We start from the raw sequence: 24146 nt of genomic DNA, 5'->3' as shown, positions 1-24146 counted from the left end.
CAAACTTGCTAAGTTCACAGAGTAGTAACAGAACCCCAGCAAGCTAAACGACTGACTCCAGTCTTACTGCTAGGTCTGGATTGGCAGAGTGTAATACCAAATCCCCAGGCCTATTTGCAGTAAGCAACAAACAAATACAAAGCTACACAGTACTGGCTAACTTTCAGAAACTGACTAACCAACAAAGATTCAGCAGCATCTGCTTACCCTGAGAAGAGGCCTTATAAAGCAGGTGCTGTCCACGCCCCACTCAGACCTCACAGACTGTGAGCACAAAAACCAGCACCGGATCCCCTGCCATGCACAGAGCCTATAACCACTGCACAGCAAAAGACCCGAACCGGAGTATCAGCTGCGCTCAGGTCACTCCGCTAGCACTTGTCTCCCGGTTGCCATGACGACGTGGCAGCACAGGGCAGGAGACCCTAACACTATCCCAGGATTCATAGCAAAAATACAAAACTCAAAACTGACGCCTTTCTCCTACTAATGTCCCATTTCAGAGGGTTATTGACATTTTTTTAATATTAAGTAAAGTTATACAGTATATATATTATATTTGAGCTTTACGTCATTTTTTATCACAACATACAAAGGCTCTCATATTTCTTCATTTGTATCCACACCACTGTATTGTAATATAATTACAACTTAAATTGGTTGCTTTTTCAAAAACCACTCAAAGTTATAGACCAGTGTATTGAGTCCTAACCTATAAGTTAATTACTGCTGTACTCAAGTAACAAAACCGCCGCTGTGAATGCTGGGATGCAGGAAGCACAGACGGCCAGCAGCTGCACAGTATCTATCTACTGTATATCTATCTATCTTTCTATTTATCCAGGGCCGTAACTAGGTGGCACACAACACATATGCCTGCCGTAATGTGTAAAAGGGGGACTCTGCCTGCCGTAATGTGTAAAAGGGGGACTCTGCCTGCCGTAATGTGTAAAAGGGGGACTCTGCCTGCCATAATGTGTAAAAGGGGGACTCTGCCTGCCATAATGTGTAAAAGGGGGACTCTGCCTGTCGTAATGTGTAAAAAGGGACTCTGCCTGCCATAATGTGTAAAAGTGGACTCTAACTGCCGTAATATGTAAAAGGAAGCTCTACCTGCCATAATGTGTGAAAGGGACTCTGCCTGCCGTAATGTGAAAAAGGACACTCTGCCAGGTGTAATATGTAAAAGGGGACTATGCCAGGTGTAATGTGTAAAAGGGGACTCTGACTGCCTTAATGTGTAAAAAGGGTACTTTGCTTGCCGTAATGTGTGAAAAGAAGACTCTACCTGATGTAATGTGTAAAAGGGACTCTACCTGGTGTAGTGGCGCTACTGTGCAGTGTAATTTGAATAATGGAGACTACTGTGCATTGTAATATGAATTGGTATTATTTTGTGGCCACACCCCTTCCCCATGAAGCCACACCCCTATAATTTATGGCCCTATTTTAAGTAAGGGGGGCGCCGATGCCGTTTCTTGCACACAACACTAAAATGTCTAGTTACAGCACTGGTGGGGACTGAACGATAGCTAGTACATAGATAGTCAATAGGTCGACATCAGATGTCGAAAGGGTCAAGAGGTCGACAGTTAAATGGTAGATGTGGATTTAGGACATCAGGGCCAAGAGGTCGTCATATAAAATGGTTGGCACAGAAAATGTCACAAGTCACTTGTGAGTGTGTTTTATTGTATTTCCATGGTAACTGTGACTCACATTTATTACTAACACAGGGCTTGATTCTGATTTGTATGCAATGCTGATATTTACGCAGTTGAGCAATTATCAACTGACTCGGCATGCACTCAGATGACGCACTCGACAAATTCCATCACTCACAGTGATTAACAGGGAGGTATCAGAAAGTGGCGACAAAAACACAGGCGTGTTGCTACCATTTTCGGGGCGTGCCTCAGCCTACATATATGACCACATATGTAAAAAACATGGCGTCAGAGTTTCAGCTCCTGTAGCCATTCTCCATGATAATAGGGTTACTGAGATGGTCGGTTATCAGAGGTTCTGCAACCACCGCTGCACGCTCGTACACAGTTGCTGGGCGTCTCCATACATTTCCAGTCCACTAGCATAATTTAGCATGGTAGCAGTGTAAAAAAATCTGGAACATCAGAATCAGGTCCATTGTTACTGTTACAGAGCAGGACTCATTTGGAGATGCGCTCAACACACACGTACTGCATCTTTGCTAGTATGCTGTAATATATGTCTACCTTGGTGTGAGCCTCTCTGTACCACGCGAGGTTACATTAGAAGTAGTCTATTCTCCCTGTTAATTTGTCAGCACATTTGCACAAGTCATAAAGGTATGAAAACAATGTCACTGTAAGTACGTTCACTTCACACTGCAACACTCTTCTTAGAAATAAATTTATTGTATTTTTATCAGTGTTAACAACATATTGTGGTCACAGTGAATGCAGGAAAACTTTATCTAACATATATAGCAACAATTATTTTGCAGCATTTATACATATAAAGTTCATGTATGAATGTACTCTAAGGACTTGTTCACACCTATCCACTGGTAACCAGCTGTGCAGCTTCTACATACAGCCTGAAAAGCTGGGGTGAATGGTTTGATATTGGTTAGTTCCAAAAAGTATTGTCTAAAATGTTAACATTGCATTTTTTCTGCAGAACCCATTTTTCATCCAGGAGGGAGCACTTACAGCTAGTAATATATAATGTACTGTGCAACACATGAAAAGCGCTCGGAAAACATACAAAACATATCAAGAAAATCTGTCTAAACCATGCAATAGTTTCCTCAGTGCATATACATGAATGAGACCTTAATATGGAAAGCTGCTGTTTTCTAAGCAAGCAATAAAATACTTATTATACTGTAATAAAACATGACCCCTGAGACAGAGGGCTCCAGAGTTATATGCCTCATATACCTCTAATTATTCACCTGACAGCTTTCTTATCTGACTCAATAGAGGATACTGTAAAAGAGGAGATACTGGAGAGTGAGTCTTCATCCTCTGAGGATGTATGATCTTCATCTGACTCCCTTGTCTGCTTCTGCTGCAGGTAGAATTGCACAGCACTGCTATACTTCTGCTCAGAAAGGCCAAAACAGTGATGTGGTTCCACGTTTTCACGCCTGAAAGACAAGATCAGTTGGGAGTGTTAGAACCTGTCAGCGAGAAAGTAATTATTTGTCTACAACATTGAGTCAGGAACAGGAAAAGATCACTACACCAAATGCATGGTACAGAAGATCCACAGTTTATCAATCCTTCACTGTGTTCATTTCAACTAAAGGAAATTATGTTCAGCACAGGAATTATATAAGCAAGGCCAGGAGAGAAGTCCAATAGACGTTTACATCCCAAAGCAGACATGGATATTTGAAAAGCCAATTAAAAAATAATACGTAGACAAAAAAAACAAAAACATACAGTATGTAGACAATTAAGGAATTAGGAGTTTCAAAATTTACTGGTTAGCAATACAAATACTGTCTGAAACAATCGGTGTGTCATTTGTAAAACATACAGATCTGTACTGTAGAGCAGGTGGCACTCCAAGGGACTTGTATGCAGGGCTTAAAGTGGTTCTGGTGAGGTGGTGGAACTCATGGAGGAGGACCATGGAGGCACCAAGACCTGAGGAAGGAGTAGGTGGCTGCAGCTCATCAGCAACACTAGTGCCGCCTGTATCATCGACTGACGCAGATGATGGGGTGGGCTTTTCTGTTGGAATTACTGTGCAGGGCAATGGTGGAGGTGGAACTAGTTCCCCCTACCATTACAGGTGGTGGAACTCAGTTCCACCTCGTTCCCCCCCACTTTAACCCCTGCTTGTATGTAATAAGGTGGCATTATCACACAGCTCTGACTAGTCCTTGAAAAAAGACTGAATAAATGAAAACATTGGGTGCAGAGCTGTGTGATAACGGCCGCCTTATTACATGGAGTGCCTTCTGCATTGATCTTTCTACATGTGTCTGTTTATGGGAAGGCACCAGGGCCATTTCTTCTATATGCAATTACTGGATGAGTGTGGGATCTTTTGCTTTTTACATACATACTGTATATGTACTCCAATGCACACTCTTAGAATATCAGTAGGATGCTTGCTTAGTGCCTCTCCCATATAGTTACAATACAAAGAAAGCAGTACTGGATGGCACTCTGGGTCTATTTCTATCAAGGCGTAAATTGACATTTCAGGGCGCAAACCCTTTTACCAAGACATCATCATAATGTACAAATACAGTGTTTCAGCGATATAATAAGCAGCTACTAGAGGATACTGGGGTCCCAGAGAGATTGGAGTACCTAGCCCACCTAGCCATGTGCAGTTATAGTATATACAGTGAAGGAAGAGGCAGGGAAAGAATGCGAGAGAATGTGTTTTTGAACAGCAGAGCTGTGAGTTGCTGGCTGGTCGGGGGAGGAGCTAATTACCAATAGTGTATGTCGGTAGTCTAATGCTGCTGCGTACTGGTCCCATCGACCATAAATGGAGGCTTAGGTTGCATAGCAGGTAATCTTGCCCTGCATTCAAGTGTTCATCCTGCCCTTAGCTAGGAATGCCTTCATCAAATCAGCTGGTCAGCAAATGCAAAATATTGCGCCCATGAAGAGGCAGACCTCTTGGTGCATAGACCGATGTGCTTCTGATAAAAATGGGCAGATTTGCTAAATGCTAATTATTATAAACAATGTACACAAATCAACTAAATTGATTTTTTTTTTTTTATAGAAGTAGACTCATATTTTCTATACTAGAAACAAAAATGACGCGTCTATATAATTTCGACCACAATATTCAACAAAAATTGTATGGAATTTGCCAACCTTTGTCCATCACAAAATAACGTCTGTAACTTTGTACCACTGAGAGCAGTTATCAGACCGGGTAAGAACGTCAGTGAAGATGGGTATGCTAAAGTCAAGATGTGGTCACCGACATTGAGAACATGGGGCTTGCTGAACTTCCCAAAAATCCACTCAATATCTTGTATCGCTGTGCTACCATCTGCCCAGGAGATGACATACTTTGCCCCATCATCAGTCCGCTTCTGTACTTCAGCTGTAAAAATAAATGTGTTATCTTAATCTACCTGCGTGTTGCATAGCAATCTAACAAAATGATACAACATAACATGAAACACAGTCTATTTAATATTCATTGGTACAGTGTGCTGAGTCATGTCTCATTTGAGAATTACAATTCAGCTTTGTTTTGTGGATGAATATAAAAAGGATGGGATTCTCATGTGGATGAACAAGTTATAATACTGATTGATAATAGAAACACTGTAACTATCTGGTACCAAATTGTATATGGCATTCACAATTAGCCTCCAGTAAATTGCTACATTCATTCCTAGAGTCTTTCATTAAACGAGAGGGATCAGTACGAAATCCCGCTTGATGGAATCCCGGCGGTCGGAATACAGACACCGGGATCCCGACCGGAACAATCCCGACAGGGGGGTGAGCGCAATGCAGCCCCTTGCGGGCACGGTGCCTCGCTACACTCGGCACACTAATTTAATTGTGGACACCCACAGAGGGAGAATATGTCGGGATTGTGCCGGTTGGGATCCCGGTGTCGGCATTTCCCGGCGGGATCTTGACGGCATTCCAAAGGAGAACGTGGCTATCTTCACAGATACTGGTGAGCTCTTCACCTCTACAAGATATCTCCAGTTTTCATAAATTCAAAATGAAGTAATGTGTTTGGCGTTACTCCCCTGGGTCACAACTATTAGCTGGACTGAGCATGTGTAAATGCAGAGACCCTAGTAATCCCTGTAAGGGAATTTTCTAGTTAAAATAGCTTTTTAACCTCTTTCATGGAAAAAAAAATCTACCAGCAAAAGAGCATCCTGCAGTTGTATATAATTGTCAGGGGCATAAGATGTCACTGGTAAGATGTGCCAGGAACAGGGACATGTTTTCCGCCAGGTAAGTATATTTTCTGGGTGCAGGGTGTGCGATGCAGGGGCCCTTGTGCACTGCACACCCTGCACCCAATGTAAATACTCCTATGAGGATTTTGGTGCTCTGACTCAGAGCAATACTACTGTATTTGTAATAATTTGCTACATTTATATAAGTAATTAATACTAGTATTACCAAGATGAAATGATCCTGTTTCATTATTCCTAGCAACAACTGGCTGCCCGACCCATCGCTCTTCACATGCCAAGATGTATGCAGTATCTCTCTCATACTTCTCTGGGCTTATCAAGTAAACATGTTCCCTTGGAGTCAAAGCTTCTGTATTGTCATAGTATCGTATCTAACATTAACATATGGAACAGAATGGGAGACATTTATTAGGCAGAAGTCCTGCAATATTAAAGTACTGTATACCTGTAATTACTTTATATATACAGTTTATATTTTATACAATAAAAATGTAATGTTTACAAAACAAAGGATATAAAAACAGAAGAAACAAGAGAATGATTACTCAGTGCATTACCGATTCTCGCCCAGGAAGGCTTTCTAGAATTCTATATAAAGTAATCAAGCACAGATTTACATATTCTCTCACATACTGTACTTCTCACACATACATATTTTATTCATTTCAATTATTAATAGCTGCCCAAATCAGAAATATTTATTCTACAGAAGAGAAATATGTGTAACACATATACAATACAGTTGAAAGCTACATTACCTAACAATTCTATTATGCCCATTATAACTTGTTATAACCATGTGAGTATATAAGAATTGTACAGTATTATGTCTAGACAAAAATATATTTCAGATTTGCCATTACCAAGAAACGTAAAAGGTTATTGAAAAATGTGAATACCTAATGAAATCTATTTAATACAATTTACAATTCTAAATTTAGTATAGGTAGATTTAATACATGCAGTAGTATACATAAATATATATACCATATGTCAAAAATGTTACGTTAAACTGAATATACTGTAAGCCGTGTAAGCATAGCTTAAAGCAGGTACAATGCTAATTCCTACATTTAACATGAGCCTGTTAGCCAAATGTTCTACTGTTCTAGCTCCATCAACTGAGAAATCTTACACACACCCAAAATGAAAACACTTTACAATGTGGGGCCCTTTTGAAAGTTGCAGGCCGCCCAATATCAACAGAAAGTGTGTGTTACAATTGTGTTTTCAGGTTACTATGTCCTCTTACACATACATACAATTGGGGAGATTTAGCAATGGTACAACTCTCGTTGTTTATTTGTTACACAGTGTAGTAGACAGGAGGGAGAAAAACACAGGTAAACATTTACTAAAACCATCCCACACAATAATTTGTTAAAATAAACCATATGTCCTACAAACAGTATGGATTATGGTATCATATTTTATCTCAAGGCTATGTAAAATGCGGAATTCAATGAAATGTAGTTTATATTAACAGAAACACAAAATCAATGGATTAGGTATTTTAATATGTACACTTATAATTTACATTTTCTATTTAGACTAACTTGATTGGTTTCTACTGTGCATGTAGCTATTACAACATAAACACAATTCCAGTAATAACTACCAAAAAAACAAATACATATATTCCTTACCATCACTTTGAGATCTGAGGTACAGTTTAATACAACCCCTGGACAATAACTCCCAGGATGCAGTGGATGAGCTCCGATAACATGGTCGCCGGCCTTCAGAGACATAGCAGTGAGACACGTGATTAAGAGATATACAATGCTCTATTTCGGTATAATCTTAAATTAGGGCAATAAGAAAATATAGGAATCTGTATTGTATTAATATAAAGAGATGAAAATGCTCTATCTTGGGAGACTATAGCTTTGAATAAATCCTTACCTATAGTTTGCTATAGATGGAAATAATGTGCCTAGTTGCCTAGTTTGAAGACAATAAACCCAACGTCACAAATATTTTGAGCAAACAAAATTGAAAGGTGCACTATTTAGGCCTCACAAGCTAGTACATCTTTATTCCAGCATCAATGTTACTTCATGGTGATGATGACAGCCAAGGTCTTACTTTTACTTTTATTTTACCGAGACTATTATAATAGTAATAAATATACTGGTGCCAAGCCAAAAGGTTCCCAGCCATGATGTTTATGCTTGTACTGTGGTTATAACCATATGGCCATGGACAGGATTGGAGAAACCAAAGAGGTAAGAATGTCTCTTTGTTGGCACACAAAAGAATAATTCATTAAAATATAACTTTTATTATATCCATAAATCTCATCTAATCACGAAATAAGGACAATACATATATTACATAAAGTGAAAAATGTTCAAAAATAGTGATGTTAAAATCATGGCACGCTACCCATCTATTATATCTTAATTGGTACCGTGACTGAGGATGAAACACCACGCTATTCCATTAAAAGACTTATTTGGGTAAGTATTGAAGATATAATATCTATTGGAAAAATCTCTGTGGGTAAGTATTGGAGATATTGTATCTGTTTGAAAGATCAATGTCAGGTAAGTATAAATAGTGATGGAGTGTGCATGCGAGTATGCGTATAACAGGTAAGTAGTGATAGAGTCCACAGGTAAGGCTGCGAGTATATACAGACCTCTAGTATACACCATTAACCTATATTCTGTAACACGACGTGTCAGCATAAATTCTTATGGTGAGTATTGGTTAAATATCCACATATCTCTTTGCAATAATAGATATAACTGCAAAAATAATTCAACCACTGTACAAAGATAGGTCTTTATGCCTACAGAGGAAGGTATTTATTGCAGTTAAGTGCTTTCAATTAGTTTACCACTATGTATAGTCATAAATGAGCATATATCTAAAAATTCCAATTTGTGTGTTACTTTAATGTGTCCCACCTACTGTGGTGGTATTTATTTCTCACAAAGCGCTGCTATGTCTATATGATCAGGGTCGGACTGGCCTACAGGGGTACCAGGGAAACCACCGGTAGGCCCCACTGCCTGAGGGCCCACTCCTTCCTCTAGGGATCAGGTTCCAGACTGTGCCCTTGTATTGTACATGGTAGATATGTTGCATTACACTGCACTAAACTATTGTGTATTTCAAGCCTCTGTGGGGGCTGGCCACACACCCTTTGTAGGCTGGCCACACCCCTAAGTATGGGCTCCTATCACTGCATTCCCCTGGTAGGCCCTTAATGCCCCAGTCCGACACTGTATATGATGGTAATTAAACTAAAGAATATGACAGACCGTGTCTACTTAATAGCTTATAGTGAGTATTGGTTAAATATCAATATGTCTCTTTGCAATAATAAATATAAGCATAAGCACAGGAATAGATAATGTATCCACTATACAGCAGTGGGTATTTATTGCAGTTAGATACTCTCAATTAATTTACCTCTGTGTGCAGCCATGAATAAACATGCATAAGTTTGTTTATTTCTTGAATTAGTTATATTTTATATCTGCACTTCATCTAGGGTGGTCTTCAGTTTACCGGCTGTCGGGATCCCGGCGCACAGTATACCGCTGGAGGGAGAATAGATAGCGTGGCGAGCGCAGCAAGCCCGCAAGAGGCTCATTTGCGCTCGCCCAGGTGTCGGTATGCCGGCGGTCGGGATTCCGGCGCCGGTATGCTGGCCGCCGGCATACCCTACTACACCCCTTCATCTACACTCATCTGCAAACCTGCATGAGTCTGTTTGTTGCTTTAAATTAGTTACAATTTATATCTGCTCTTCAATCCAGTGCTAGCGACTACCTCAGAGCTGGATGTTGGCATAAACTGATACAAATGTAGCAGTATATTGGCAACTGTTGTCTTCAGTATGGCGTGAAGCTGGTAAACTGCTTTTTAATACAATGTATCTTTCCTGCTTTAGTAATTACACACGGACCACTGCTCTATGCTTATACAGTGGTAGTCAATGCATGTATATGAGACAACAGACTTGTGTACCAAACAATGTTTATTAGTATGTATACGGGTAGATAAATCAACTAGGATATATCAGATAACAGGCGCTACCAGAGCTGGTTTTCTAAGCAGCTGTAAAAGGAGATAGTCACCCTCCACAAATAGGAAAGATAATAGAAGAAAAACAGCGCTCAAAACTATTTAACTTGAATATAGGTACACATGTGAACCACACAATAATATCAAATATATATGGTACTTTTAATACTCAAAAATTATATCCTAAAATCACATATTAACCAACCTATTAGTCATAAATTAATATGGAAATAAAACCATCATAGGCTGTGCAATGCATATGTCCTTGTGTCCCCTTCTGTGCTCTATTTATGAGGGCTTAATACAAAGGCCCTTTGCCAAATTCGTGCTGGATGCAGGGATACAGTTCAGTTTAATGACCAATAGCAAAAGTTCAAAAGGTGGATATAGTTATTTTCCAGGGTTCCACTTTAGCGTTGATCCTGATGGATGGCAGCGGATTACAGCGCAATTTTGGGAGTCCCTTTAACCGTCAATGCTGTTTATTAGTAGATTTATGATTTTACATTTTACATATAGGATTGTTGTCCTTTGTGATATATTATATTATATTATATAAACGTTATTTTGAATGATACACTTCTGTTGTTGCTGTGATGTTATTTACACATGCATGATTGTCTCAGATGCCAGGACTTGCAGTTTGATCTAATGTATCCTTTGGTTTCTCTGTCCATATATCTTGTCTCTGGCTGCACCCCCGTAATTCTCTATACATACAAGTCCCTTCTGATGAATACAGGTCGGGGTATTTGTTCATTTACTGAGTTTATTATACTGGTGCAGAGATTCATCCCCATTTTCCCCTTCCCGTTACATGCATGGACAGGATTGCCAAGCTGGACATTTACTAGTGATATACTGTATATAAAGTACACGAGTGTCTGCACAATGTTAGTTCAGATGCGATGCTGCCTAGTAAGGACTGGGGCATGTATCTGAAGAAACTGCCATGCAGCATGTATAATCTTTATGTGTACGGTCTTATAATTGTCTTTTCAGGAAACTGCCTGGTCACAGAGAAATGACACGAATATACACCAGCTCTGACTGCGGTACTTATCTGTGGAACATTTTACTCCTTTTGGACCTTTCCGGTGTAAGCAACCTGTGACCACTGATCGCTTTATACCAGCCACAGAAGGTTATCATGGAAAAAACAAGTCGGTCACCTTACTTTTTACTCCTCTCCAGATGTACGCAGCTGAGCTGTATTTACCGCGTACATCTCACATGAGCCAGGTGGTTTAATTTTTTACACTTTCACTCCTCCAGCACTGCTGTCCTAGTGATTGATGTGGGTGTGCTGCCTACTATTTACCTGATTTCTCTGCTTGAAATATGTAATTGGTCTCCAGCATTATTTTTAGGGTTCTATGTATCAATCAACTTCTGTCTAATTAATATATATCTATATATTAAAAATTGTAAAAGTGCCACAATTTTCCCCCCAGTCTGTGTTGTGATGGACATTTTCATTTTACACTAAAGTATCCTGGCTATGTTTAAAAACAAAGTAACCTGGAGGGACAATGGTTGCGACAAGCGCTGTCCCTGCAAGCTACATCCTGGGCCTTTTTGTAAATGTTTTTTACATTTTCAAAAACCTCCTCCTAAGATTCTGAGACTACGCATGCACACTGTATCAGTTGCCAGCATTGGTCAATAACTGCAGGAGAGGGATCATAATATTCATCTCCTCTGCAAATATCTTCATAGACATAAAGAGTTTAATGCCTTCTGAGGATGCCGTTAAGCAACAGGGCCAAACTCCGAAAGCTATGATTTTTGGAATTTGATACATAGGGGTCCGACCGTAGTCCCCATTGAGATAAATGGGGACAGCAACTTGCAGTGCTACTATACTTACTTCTTGGGCTTTAGGGAGGGATAGCGACTCTCTTCATACAGCCGTTTTAAAACTTCAAACTCCACAATTTTTATAATTAAGTTCACAGAACCCTGTATTTGATGTCAGTGCTTGACTCTAAAATCCTTATGTTGGCTCTGGTCTCCAGCAAGGCGTTTATTATCACCTGCTCTTTAACAGAACCCCCCAAAAGAATTATATGAGCTAGCTCGATTCGGAAATTTGGTAGCACCTGGGAACCAATCTTACATCTTCCTCCTGTGTGTATATTAGGAGAACTATTTGAAAAATTTCCAGCAATGATACCATCTTCCAGAATGGCTTCATAACATTGTTCCAATGTCCTCTCCTTTAAGCTGAAGAGATTACGTTCAGAAAGGCATGCTTTCCCATATTTGTCCAAAAGTTTCTCTCATCTGGAATGATGTCTATCAAATTATTTTATCACAAACGTTCATGGCCTCCCATATTCCTTGTTCCTTTGACCAGTGTTTTGGAATCGTGTGCCTGGGCACACTGGGGTGCTGCAAGACACTTGCAGGAGTGCCTCGGGATGGTGATCCAGAACCAAAACAAATTATTTATGGTCAAAGTGATAGGCAAACCCAGTGCTAGTGGATGCCAATCATAACATGTGTGGACAATTAGAACCACAACTATGTCCGCCACCACATAACTGAACCTAAGGGTGACAGATAAGCACAATTGGACTTAAATTTATATATTTTTTTAATTTATCAATAATAAACTTTTGGACTAGGGGTGCCTTGAAAAAATGCTGATACTCTAGGGCAGTGGTTCTCAACAGCGGCCCTCAAGTACCCCCAACAGTTCACGTTTTCCAGGTCTCCTCACAGGATTGCAAGTGAAATAATTTGCTCCACCTGCGGGTCTTTTAAAATGTGTCAGTGAGTAATGAATACACCTGTTCAACTGCTCGGGGACCTGGAAAACATGAACTGTTGGGGGTACTTGAGGACCGAGCTTGAGAACCACTGCTCTAAGGCGCCATGATTCAAGAAAGTGTGAGAACCACTGCCTTAGACCAATTCCTAATATACCTAAGCCTACACAGAGATTCATCTGGTACTTCTTGAATACAGCAAAATGTTGGATATTTTCATGTTGGAAATCGGCAAGTCTACCCTCCCAGGCTTCAGTCAGAAATCAGAGTGGCTAACACATAAAATGGGGGATGTAGTTACAATCCTGGTGGTCAAGATCCTGGCAGTCAGAATACCGACGCAGGGATCCCGACTGCCGAGACTGCAGACAGCTGCGCCAGGACACCCGTAGAGTGGGAATAGAACCTGTGTCGAGCGCAGTGAGCCATCAAGCCTGCGGCGTGGCAAGGGCAGCGAGCCCGCAAGGTATTTTCCAGTGCTCCCCCCACTGTCGGCATTCTGGCGGCCGGGATCCCGGGGGCGGTATACTGACCTCCGGGATCCTGGGCGCTGGGATTCCATCCCCAACCCCAGAATGGAACACATCTCAAGCATCATTTCAAATGGAACGTCCCAATTCTCCTCCAGCTGGTCTCGCTGGCTCACCTATCACAGTGTTACTATATTTGCCTTGTTTTCATTGATTGTTGCAAACCGACCCCCTTATCTCTTTTAATTTCCAATGTTAAAAAAAGTATATTCTATAAACATACATCTTATTAAGTGATATTAACAATCAATGGCCACATTTTTTAAAATGACAGATTTTGACAATACATCTATTTGTGGAAATTTGTGTATGTTGATAGTTTACACATATGTACCTGTGCAATAATTGTAAAGATACAGTATACTGGAATGTGTAATACTGTATATGAACATTTATAGACTTTTCCATTTCAACATATCTAGCTGCAGACAACTCCACAGTCAGCTGTAGTCATGTTGGGGAGGGTGATACATTCTTGATCACAATCAACACAAAATTGAGCAATTGTGACATGAGTACTCCTCAGAGAAGAATTTTGTTCTTGAGAACAAAAACAGCCCAACGAGAGATGTGTTCAACAGAAAGCCACACCATGTCCATGGTGATCATAGCCTGCTTATTTATAACCAGTTCTTCTTTTCATTAGCAATGGGATTTACGTCACTCATTCATTCATATTTATTTCTCCCATAATGGCAGTTAGATTACGATCTAATTGACTGATATTGTCTACCTTTATCTCCTTTCTGTAGTCATCAGCATCACTCAGTATTTCCTCCCTTCGGACCCTTGCCAACTCTCCGGAGGTTCTTTCGACCAAATAGGTAAGATTATCAAAGTCATGGATAATAGCTCCTGAAATGAAATTACTTAGCAGATTAAGGCATGGCAACAACAAAAGCAGATTTCTTGCTATATCATAACATATTGCCGCTTTATAAGTAAAGGGGATCCGGTCTGAAGATCGACACTGTCCAGGTCGACAATGTTTAGGTCGACCACTATAGGTCGACAGTCACTATGTCGACAGGGTTGGAAGGGCGACAGGGTTTCTAGGTCGGCATGTGCTAGGTCGACAGGTCAAAAGGTCAACATGAGTTTTTAATTTTTTTTCTTTTTTTGAACTTTTTCATACTTAACGATCCATGTGGACTACGATTGGAATGGTGATCTGCCCGGAGCATGGCGACCGAAGCGAGTCATGCGAGGGGACACGGTGCACTAATTGGGGTTCCTGGTCACTTTACGTAGAAAACAACAGCAAACCCCCCAAAAAAACCTCATGTCGACCTTTTGACCTGTCGACCTAGCACATGTCGATTAAGAAACCCTGTCGACCTATAGTGGTCGACCTAAACATTGTCGACCTAGACACTGTCGATCTAATGATCCACACCTAAGTAAAGGCTACAAATTCTACTGATTTTGGAGGTTGGATGAAATGTTGATAATATCATTTTTTTAATTTTAATCTTTTGCTGTAAATAACCAAAAAACACAAGAATTAGTCCCAACTGTGTAATTCACAAAGTGATTTTTGCTGAATTAAAAAAGGTGATCTCACCATCAAAATCACTGAGGTTTTCCTATTCACCTTCATGAAACAATTTCACAATGTTAAAATAAATGAGTGCATGTAAATGAATGAGGAAAGCGGTATCTATTAGGCACACAGTGATTAGCATAGTGGTTACCGTTGCTACCTCACAGGACTGGGCAAAGACTGTTTCCTGGAAATCACTGTAACGTAGCATTTTGTATGCAGATACAGCTATGATCGCATCCAGAATACAGGCATGCCGCATATCATTTTAATCAGCATAAGCTGCTTGTGCATTCTATTTGCATAGTGGTGTGAATAACATGCAGTTTCTGCAAAAAAGAAGTCCATAGCGTATTGAGGCTAGATGCATGAGGACACATATGTACCTGTGTGCACCTGATCCATTCACCTATCAATATGCTGCATACAGAAATGAATTTCCAACTTTGGCAATGCCATAGAAAACAGTGAATCCTCAGAGCCACGTATCATGAGTGTACAAATTCTGTGTGTTCTAGGTAAACTGTGATCACGGTCGTATGAATAATAACCGTGCTGTGACCAGTATGGTAATTATTAAGTGCTCCCAAAGTGTATATTTCATAAGTGTTTTTGTCTAGGGCCAGAATTGTATCTACATTAAATAAGCCCCTTGCTGAATTGTGCTGAGGTGTGATCTAGAAATCCTTTGAAGTAGGCTTCCTGAGACAATATTTGCTTACACAGTGGGGGAAGCTTTCCTGTCATAAAGGTCATTCAACCAAGTCCTCTCAGCAAGAGAAGTATCTGACTGGTGGTCCCTAAAACAAGCATTGTGTGAACAAAAGGAATTCCTTGCTCAACCTGGAGACTGGAGGCTACTGGAAGGAGTGTGTTGTGAGACTATATGACTCAGCAGCACACAAGGTTGTGTGTTCACTTTTGAAGAGAGTAGCTTTGTGCTAGGAGTGGGACCAGCTTCTGCTTCATAGGGTCTCTCTCCCCCAGATCACCGAAGCCCCAGTGTAAGTTAACTTAGGGTTCTGACTTTTATCCCCTTTATTTTGTTGAAGTGAATCTGTGCATATCATAATTGCATATCTTGGTATTTACCTTTTTCTCTGTATAACTTAACTAGAGATATTTCTCAATAAATTTAAAAACTAAATCTAAAAACTTTACTAGCATCTCTGTGCCTCTTATGAATATTCATGCACGTACATAACAACTGTGGATCTATAAGTGGGATTTAAGTGTTTTGTTAATGCAAAAGGGCTGTCTAATACTCTTCATGGCGGTTGATAAAAACCACTTCACGACCACCAACCTGCGTCATGTTGGCATATCTGAGCCCGGGCTGGGTGCTGTGACACCACCATAAGGAGAAGATTTATTAATATGTTGTTTAATCCACACTGCATGTTTTTTGTTGTTTTAAGTGTGGTTTATAAACCTACTAATGGCAAAACCTCATTATTTCAAACTGAAACCTCCATAAGGATTATTACATGGATATAATACTAGGGGTATATGTACTAAAAGTCGATTTTCTTAGATGGAAAATCAATCTGAATCAATATTGAGTTTCAGGGGCTATAACACACACATGTACACACACATGTACTAACACTTGATTGTTTTAATATAAAATTTTAAATGTTAGTAAATTACTATTTTAGCTGTGGAAGCTCAACATCGATTTACACTGATTTAAGATAAAATAAGAAAACAAAATAATACAAAGATATCAATTTTTAATAAACCCCTAAATATGTAATGTATTAAGTTACGTTTTCCAAAACTACATCAAACTGCCAAATAACATGCACAAATTTAGACGTAATTCAAACTGTGTGCCATTTTAGTATGTCTATGAAAAGATACTACAGCACTAGAATACTACAAAACTCTGCTAACTAAAGACCTGTATGTGTGTGTGTGTGTGTGTGTGTGTGTGTGTGTGTGTGTGTGTGTGTGTGTGTGTGTGTGTATATATATATGCACTGTTTATTTAAATTAAGAAATTCCATTATAGTCTGCATGTATTTTTCTCAATCGAGAAATTATCTTTTACAATTATTTATGCATTTATGTTATGATTTTGGTTCTATTCAGAAAGCATTTTTTAACAATAATTAATCCAAATCACTGTCATACCTTCTTCATACCATCCATTGTGAGAGCAGGCAGACAACACCTTTAATCCTGGGAGAAGTGTGTGTTCCTCATTCGCGATTGGGCCCACTACAGTAATTTGACATAGAAAATACAATTAATGATCAATAATAACCGTTTAATTATGCAATAAAATACACGGTTGAGTCACCTTATTATGATTAAGGTTGGCAGCGCATAACCCATGAAGTACGTCACGTATCGTACGCTGGCTTGGTGGGTATATAAGGTGTGCAATAGGGGGTTGCAAAAAGGGATTTGTGAACTGTTCGTGTGCTGCTGTGGTGAAGATGTATCGGGACTGGACAAATGGCACCATTGCGAATAACCAAAGTGGAAACTGCGGAGCACCACGTGCCATTGATGTGAAAGGTGAATGTCGGCTACGACTGACACGCTACAGTGGGACAGCTCACTGTGAAAATTAACCTGGGGGCTACCAGATGTGTGTCTAAAATGACAGTTATTTATTAACAATTCTTTATATAGCGCACACATATTCTGCAGCACTTTACAGAGAATATTTGGCTATTCACATCAGTTCCTGCCCAAGTGGAGCTTACACTCCATATTCCCCACCACATGTACACGCACACACATTCACGCTTGGGTTAATTTTGCTGAAGCCAATTAATTTACCAGTATAATTTTGGATTGTGGGAGGAAACCGGAGTACCCGGAGGAAACCCACGCAAGTACGGGGAGAATATACAAACTCCACATGGTTAGGGCCAAGGTGGGAATCGAACCCATTACCTGCTGTGAGGCAGTAATGCTAACCATTACACTGTCTGTGCTGCCCGTCTTGCCGCTGTCCGTGTTGCACGTGGCGGTTACTCTGGCTATTAGCTGGTGGTCATAATAATGTGACTCGACCATTTATACATTGTAATGGTTTCTGTTATTGTTTAAACATGCTGGTTTCACATACTGACAAACTTATCCTTACTATATTCTCATTTATTTAACAACTTGGTGCAAGCAGCACAGGTGTGATGTACTGTAATCTTTAAGAGTTTCCAGCCAGTGAATGTTCAGTAGTAGTATTTAACAGAGAGAATTTGATAGATATCACTATATCACATCCCTATTTATATTGTACCATGTGATTAAACAGCTTTATTAGGTATGTTTGCAATATCTAGTCATGTAATGTTATATTTTAAACAGCAAAATAACCACTGCTAATTTTACATTTGAGTGTTTGAAAACAGTTATTAAGTAAAATGAATACGGAAATTGCAATTCAAGTTGTGCAATAGTTATTTTAAAATGAATGACCTAAGGAAATACGGAACAGACTAATTAAACGTGTATTTTAGCAGCACACTTTTAGCTATAGAGACAAGCTACATAGGAAAGGACTTTAGGCCTAATGCAGCATGGGTGGTAGATGTGTGAAAAATCGCACATCTACAACCCATTACACTGACATTCGGGGGGTACGCCCAGCACAGGGCAAGTCCGCTCCACATGCCGGGTCCTGCCCCCACCCTGCAGACATGCAAGTGCACCGCACAATCGCATGTTTAGGGTTGTCCTCTGCCTACGTAGCCTAGCTGTTCAGGCAGACGGCAACCCGCCATCTTTATGTGTTGCAGCGGCTGTGGATGACGTCACGCAGCTGCCGCGGCCCACCTCGCAAATAATCCGGACATGCCTGCATTGTCCAGACCACGCCCCCCCAATGTTGCAACACCACCCACCTAACGCAGACGCAACGTCCCCTCCCGCCCTGCGAACGTCTTTGCCTGTCAATCAGGCAGAGGCGTTCACACATGTATCACTGCGGAGTAAGTAGCACTGAGAGATATTTACTGTACACTTGGATGTATTTTCCCCTGTTTTACCTGTACTGTATGTGATTGTGCCATCATTCTCTTCAAAGTACAAGACAGAAACAACAAACAAAAAGACAGTCATTCTGTGCTAGTGGTAAATGCGGCACTTTCTCTTCTTCTCAGAAACAACATGTACACTAATGATAGAAGCTGGCAGCCAATAATACAACTCAGGTATCTCTTGTTAAACAACTACGGTCACCCCATATAATCAGACTTATGCATTTTGGTTACTACATGAAATAAAACAGCTATAAAAACACATTCCAAAAAGTCATCTTCATTTGGGGTTATTAGGAGATTAAATAATTGGAAATAAGTACTGTGAAGCTAAAGAGTTTAGGTTTAAAATCAGGGATACAATATTAGCATAGTTAAATCAGTAGTAGTAGTAGTCGTTGACTAATGGATAAGATGATACATTGGCCATTGAGATGGTGGCCACAATAGGTGCACAGCGGATGTGGAAGACTAAGTGACTGCTAGGCCACATTGAGAGTACTCAGCCAGGATGATGGGTGTATTGGTAAACAGCAAGTAACGGGAACACAGTGGTAATGCAGGGGTTAACAGTGATAACCAGTGGTGGTTAATGCAAATATTAGGGAGTAAATGTATTATAGCGGCACAATACACTTCCTTCCTCGCCTCATTAACTAGACGTACCAGGAAGGGACATCGACAAGATGTATTAACGTCTTGCCTGCCGAAGTGGGGAAGTGAAAGCTCCCCCCTCCAGCGATGTCCCTCGAGCACACAGCGCTTCAGCTCAGTGCTGAAGCATTGTGTCTCCCTGTCCTGGCCGGCTCCTCTGCGCAAGTGCGGGATTTCACAACTTATGCAAGATCCCACACGCAGTCAGGAGCCGGCACCCGCCAGAGACAGCTCTGTCCCTGCTATGGTGTATGGGCATCACCACCTGCAGCTGTCAACATCGTCAGCTGCAGGTGTCGGAACGGACATTGCCCACGCTTATCGGCCTGCTATGTTTTAGTTATCATAGCGCCACTATCACCCTGCAGACACCGCTGCCTTCATACATGGGGGAGAAGCAGTATAGCGCACATAACGTGCGCTGATACCGCTTCTCCCCCATAACAACGGGTAATACATTTACCACTAGGTGTCTTATCTCAGGAGCTAAGTACTGTACTTCCACACAGCATTGTATCACTATACACAGTAAAGATGGCTGCCGTCTGCACTAGTGCAGTCGCATATCTGGTCGTATTTTGCACCTCCCTGCAGACTCTGGGTCCTAGTGCCCAGCATTTATGCACTGACTGGAGACAAAGATTGTCATATTTTACTGAACTTTACACATCAATCAAGACATAACTCCTAACATTTATAAATAAAATAGTGGGACTTTACAAGTGCATGCAAAAGGGGGAATGACCTCATCCCTGCTAGACAACATCTTCTGCAGTATGATATTTTAGGTGGTGCAACATGCGGTCATGTTGGGGGTGAGCCCAGCACTCAATCAGTTGCCCGCAGCCTCCGCCTGATGTTGCATGTATGCAATATCTTTTCACTGGCGGTACAGAGCAGAGGTGACGGAGTGTCTGCTAGCTTCCTGAGCACCAGTGGGACACTGCAGCCTGCGTGGGGAACAGTGCCCAAAAAATGTAACTGTCCCGCTGAAATAGGATGGTTGCGTGGGAGGTATGATCAACAGCTTATGAATAAATATAAAAGACAAGCATTTGTAGTAAATACAGATGTAAGTCCCACGTGTATACTGACCATGTTTTGGATGCATCATTTCCTTTAAAACCAGTGAGTGCGGAAGCAGGATTGTGCAATGTTACTGTACTTCCAGAGCCCTCAGGTGAGTGTAACGTTTAGGTATAGGATTATGTTAACTGTTCATATGAAAGTTAGGTATTATCATTGTTATATGGTGCCATTGTTATATGGGGATGCAGTCAATTTACCGACAATCAAAATCCCGACGGTCAAAATACCGACAGCAATTGACCTACGGTCAAAATCCCGACAGCAATTGACCTACGGTCAAAATCCCGACAAGCTCAAAATCCCGGCATGGACAAAATACCGACATTTAAAATACAGACAAGGTCAAAATACTGACATTTATAATGTCGACAGGTCAAAAAGTCGACATAAGTTTTTCATGATTTTCATGAAACAGACTTGTTCATACTTTACCATCCCAGTGGACCCGGAGGGGGAATATAATAGTGCCCGAAGCATGGCGAGCGCAGGGGGACGCGGTACACTTATATGGTGTCCATGTCGACATACGTCGACAAACACGCCAAAAAACAATGAAAAACTTGTGTCGGCATTTTGACCTGTCAACATTTTACATGTCGGTATTTTGATCTTGTCTGTATTTTAAATGTCGGGATTTTGTCCATGTCGGGATTTTGACCTCGTCGGGATTTTGACCTCGTCGGGATTTTGACCTCGTCGGGATTTTGACCGTCGGTCAATGCTGTCGAGATCTTGACAGTCGGGATTTTGATTGTAGGTATTTCATACCGATCCCGTTATATGGTGCAGCTATGTACAATGTAAATGGAGGAAACTCATCATGTCTAAGAATCAACAAGCAAAATACAGATACAAGCAGTAGCAAAATAAATGACATTCAAGGAGCAAAAATAACAAGACATTAGGCATGATACATAAAATGTGGAATATAGATTTGGACAAAGAACAAAATATGCAAGAGGCATGAGGATGAGCTGGGATGGGACAAGGGCCGGTGCAAGGTCTCTCTGCACCTTAGGCAAAGCTGCAGTCTAGCACCCCCTAACCAGCAAAGCCACCACCACCTCCCATGAATTGCATCGTTATACATATACAGAGAAAAGGGACAATACTCAAGGACTTTTAAAGTGATAAAGTATATTGTCAACAATTTTGTTCACAATATACTTTCACTTTAAAAGTCCTTGAGTGCTGTCAATTCTTTATATACTGTGGGGATATTTAATTGGGGTTGGTTACAGGATGCCGCTGTCAGAATACGACAGCTGCATCCCGTCCACCATAATACCGGCATTTTGAATAAAATTAATGAATCTTACCCTAACTCTCCCCAGCATACTAACATTCAGGATGCCGGCTGTTGGGATGCCGGCTGTCAGGGTGCCGGCTGTCGGGATTCCAGTGTTGGGATTCTGATAGGTGTAGGGATTTTGGTGTCTGTATTCCGAATGCCAACATCCTGTCAGCCAGACTACATCCCTGTAATTGTATGTATACACATACATATATACGTGTATGTATATACATACAATTACATTTTATTTTGTTCCATCTCCCCATCTGTATGTTCATTACTAACTCGCATAAAGAGACATCCTTCAGTTTTTTGCTAGATGAATTCAGTGGTGCAGTGCCCTCCAGTGGCAGGCGCCCCTAGGCAGCCGCCTAAAGCTGCCTAATGGTAGAGCCGGCCCTGGATGGGACAAGAAGACATGCGTGCAGAGGGCCATACTTGTGAGTTCATATTATTTTTCTATAAAAGTTAAGTTAAGCACATGGATACATTTCATGCTATACAAACATCTCACCAGATGTACATTAGGCAATAAGAGCGGGAACTGTTTTCGTGCCCTACAATAGGCAAAATTATAGAATAATTATAATGTTGTCCAGAAGAGTCACAACTTTGTTTTAAAATGTTTAGAACATTAAACTCATGCCATATTTGTTTCAGTATTTTCTAGATATGTGTAATGATTGTAGTGATTTAGTTCCTAGTGCTGTAGCCAATACATGTGCAGATGATGAAGGTCATACTTCCTCGTCAGGTAATGACACTGAATGGGATCACCGTTTGGCCAGATTCTGCATTCACTCCAAAAAAACCTATCAGGGCTGATGGCAGAGAGCAAGTGTTTATTATAGGTGAACTGTACATCGTGTGCTACTATGTAAGAGCAAAACGGATTGTCAAGAGAAAATATCTAGAGTTAGGGACAGAACTGAGCAAAATAAATTCCATGGCAGGAGACAAGGCATATGAAATATAATTTATGTGGATTAGGCCAAGCACAAAAGTGTGCATGCATAGGGAACAATGTAATTGACTGAACCAGGGGTGACTGAGCATATCTGCTGGCAGTACAAACTATATTTAAATATGGTAAAATTATTTAATCATCCACCGCTGCACTTAGTAGCAGAGAAAGCCAGGACTCAGCATTTTACATTTCTGTCAAAATATCTCCTAGTATAAGCAGGTGTAAATTACTTTGTCCACTGAACATATTTTAATATTCCTCTCTGTACTCTTCTGCTGCCTTCATAAGAGGTTTTGGGGCCTATTTATCATTAGCTATTTGCTGGATAATCCCTGAAAACAGACATTTTTGTGGGTACCTGCAAACATTTGGTATCCCCCAAATGTACTATGGAGGGATCGCAGCAGATGTCTCCGATATTTGCTGGGGTCCCTCCATTTCTGACAGCAGCCGCAGCCCCTACAGGTTTTTATGGGGCTGTGAAGCTGCCGGATTTACCAATCTCCAGATTGTGAAGCCTTCCTGAGCTTGGCCCCGATAGGATAACGCCATCAGATGGCGTTACCCTATTGTAGCTTATGGGCTACTAATTTGCGCCCCCAGTAATGCATGCAACAGCCAATGAACGTACATGCGCACTGGCTGCTGGGGACCTGAGCCCGGAAGAACTGTGATAGCGGTACAGCTCTTCACCATGACGGGCTTTTATCAGAGCCTGTCTCCTAGAAAGAGCATTTTTATACAGTTGTATGTTAATTTTCACATTTATCACATCCACATTAATAATGCAGATTGTGATACACATTCCCTTTTCTGAGTTGTATACCTACAAAGTGATGTACACTGAAATGTACATACAACCGTGTCTCCCCTTCCATCCTGGGTGGGCAGTGTTATGTAGACAGAAGAGCTTCTCATCATCATGTATTAGCTTTAAAACAGATCAGAACATTAGAAATGAATGGACTCAATAAAATGAAAGCTGCCGAGTGCTGGCCAGTGTGGTCCGATCTCCTACAGTTTAACACCATGAAACATGCTCACCCACCGGACATGCACAATCATATGGTATGTGCCACTCGCTGGGAGAGTAATCTACAGTATCTTCAGAGCATGCTAACACATACTGATCCCTCTGTAGTATAGGTATAATATAAATCTAGAAGGATAAATGTATAATAGCACTCTACCTAGTTTCTGTAATAGTGCTTGTAAGTCTCTTTGAGGAAATCACCATTCAGGAGTCAGCCATTGCATTTCCTTTCCCTTTCCCCAAATCCCTTAATCTCACCTAGAGCTGTCCTGTCATTCTACAGGTAAAGGAAGTATGAAACTCCTCTTA

At 40.8% G+C, this 24146-nt stretch overlaps 1 protein-coding gene across 3 annotated transcripts in view; it reads right to left on the bottom strand.

Moving 5' to 3' along the window:
- Window positions 1–2402: 2402 nt before the first annotated feature.
- VWA3B (von Willebrand factor A domain containing 3B) overlaps window positions 2403–24146 on the bottom strand; it is a 340688-nt gene continuing 318944 nt past the window's right edge. For all 3 annotated transcript variants that reach the window (XM_063953326.1, XM_063953324.1, XM_063953325.1), the window contains exons 30-35: window positions 16942–17028; window positions 13996–14117; window positions 7564–7656; window positions 6123–6288; window positions 4836–5070; window positions 2403–3133 (exon numbers count right to left, since the gene is read on the bottom strand). In XM_063953326.1, the coding sequence (XP_063809396.1) occupies window positions 2935–3133; window positions 4836–5070; window positions 6123–6288; window positions 7564–7656; window positions 13996–14117; window positions 16942–17028 (902 nt within the window). In that variant the 3' untranslated portion in view covers window positions 2403–2934. The remainder of the gene's footprint in view (window positions 3134–4835; window positions 5071–6122; window positions 6289–7563; window positions 7657–13995; window positions 14118–16941; window positions 17029–24146) is intronic.

Source organism: Pseudophryne corroboree, chromosome 2 (assembly GCF_028390025.1).
Source record: "Pseudophryne corroboree isolate aPseCor3 chromosome 2, aPseCor3.hap2, whole genome shotgun sequence".
Lineage (NCBI taxonomy): Eukaryota > Metazoa > Chordata > Amphibia > Anura > Myobatrachidae > Pseudophryne > Pseudophryne corroboree.
This window is presented reverse-complemented; position numbering and strand designations above follow the sequence as displayed.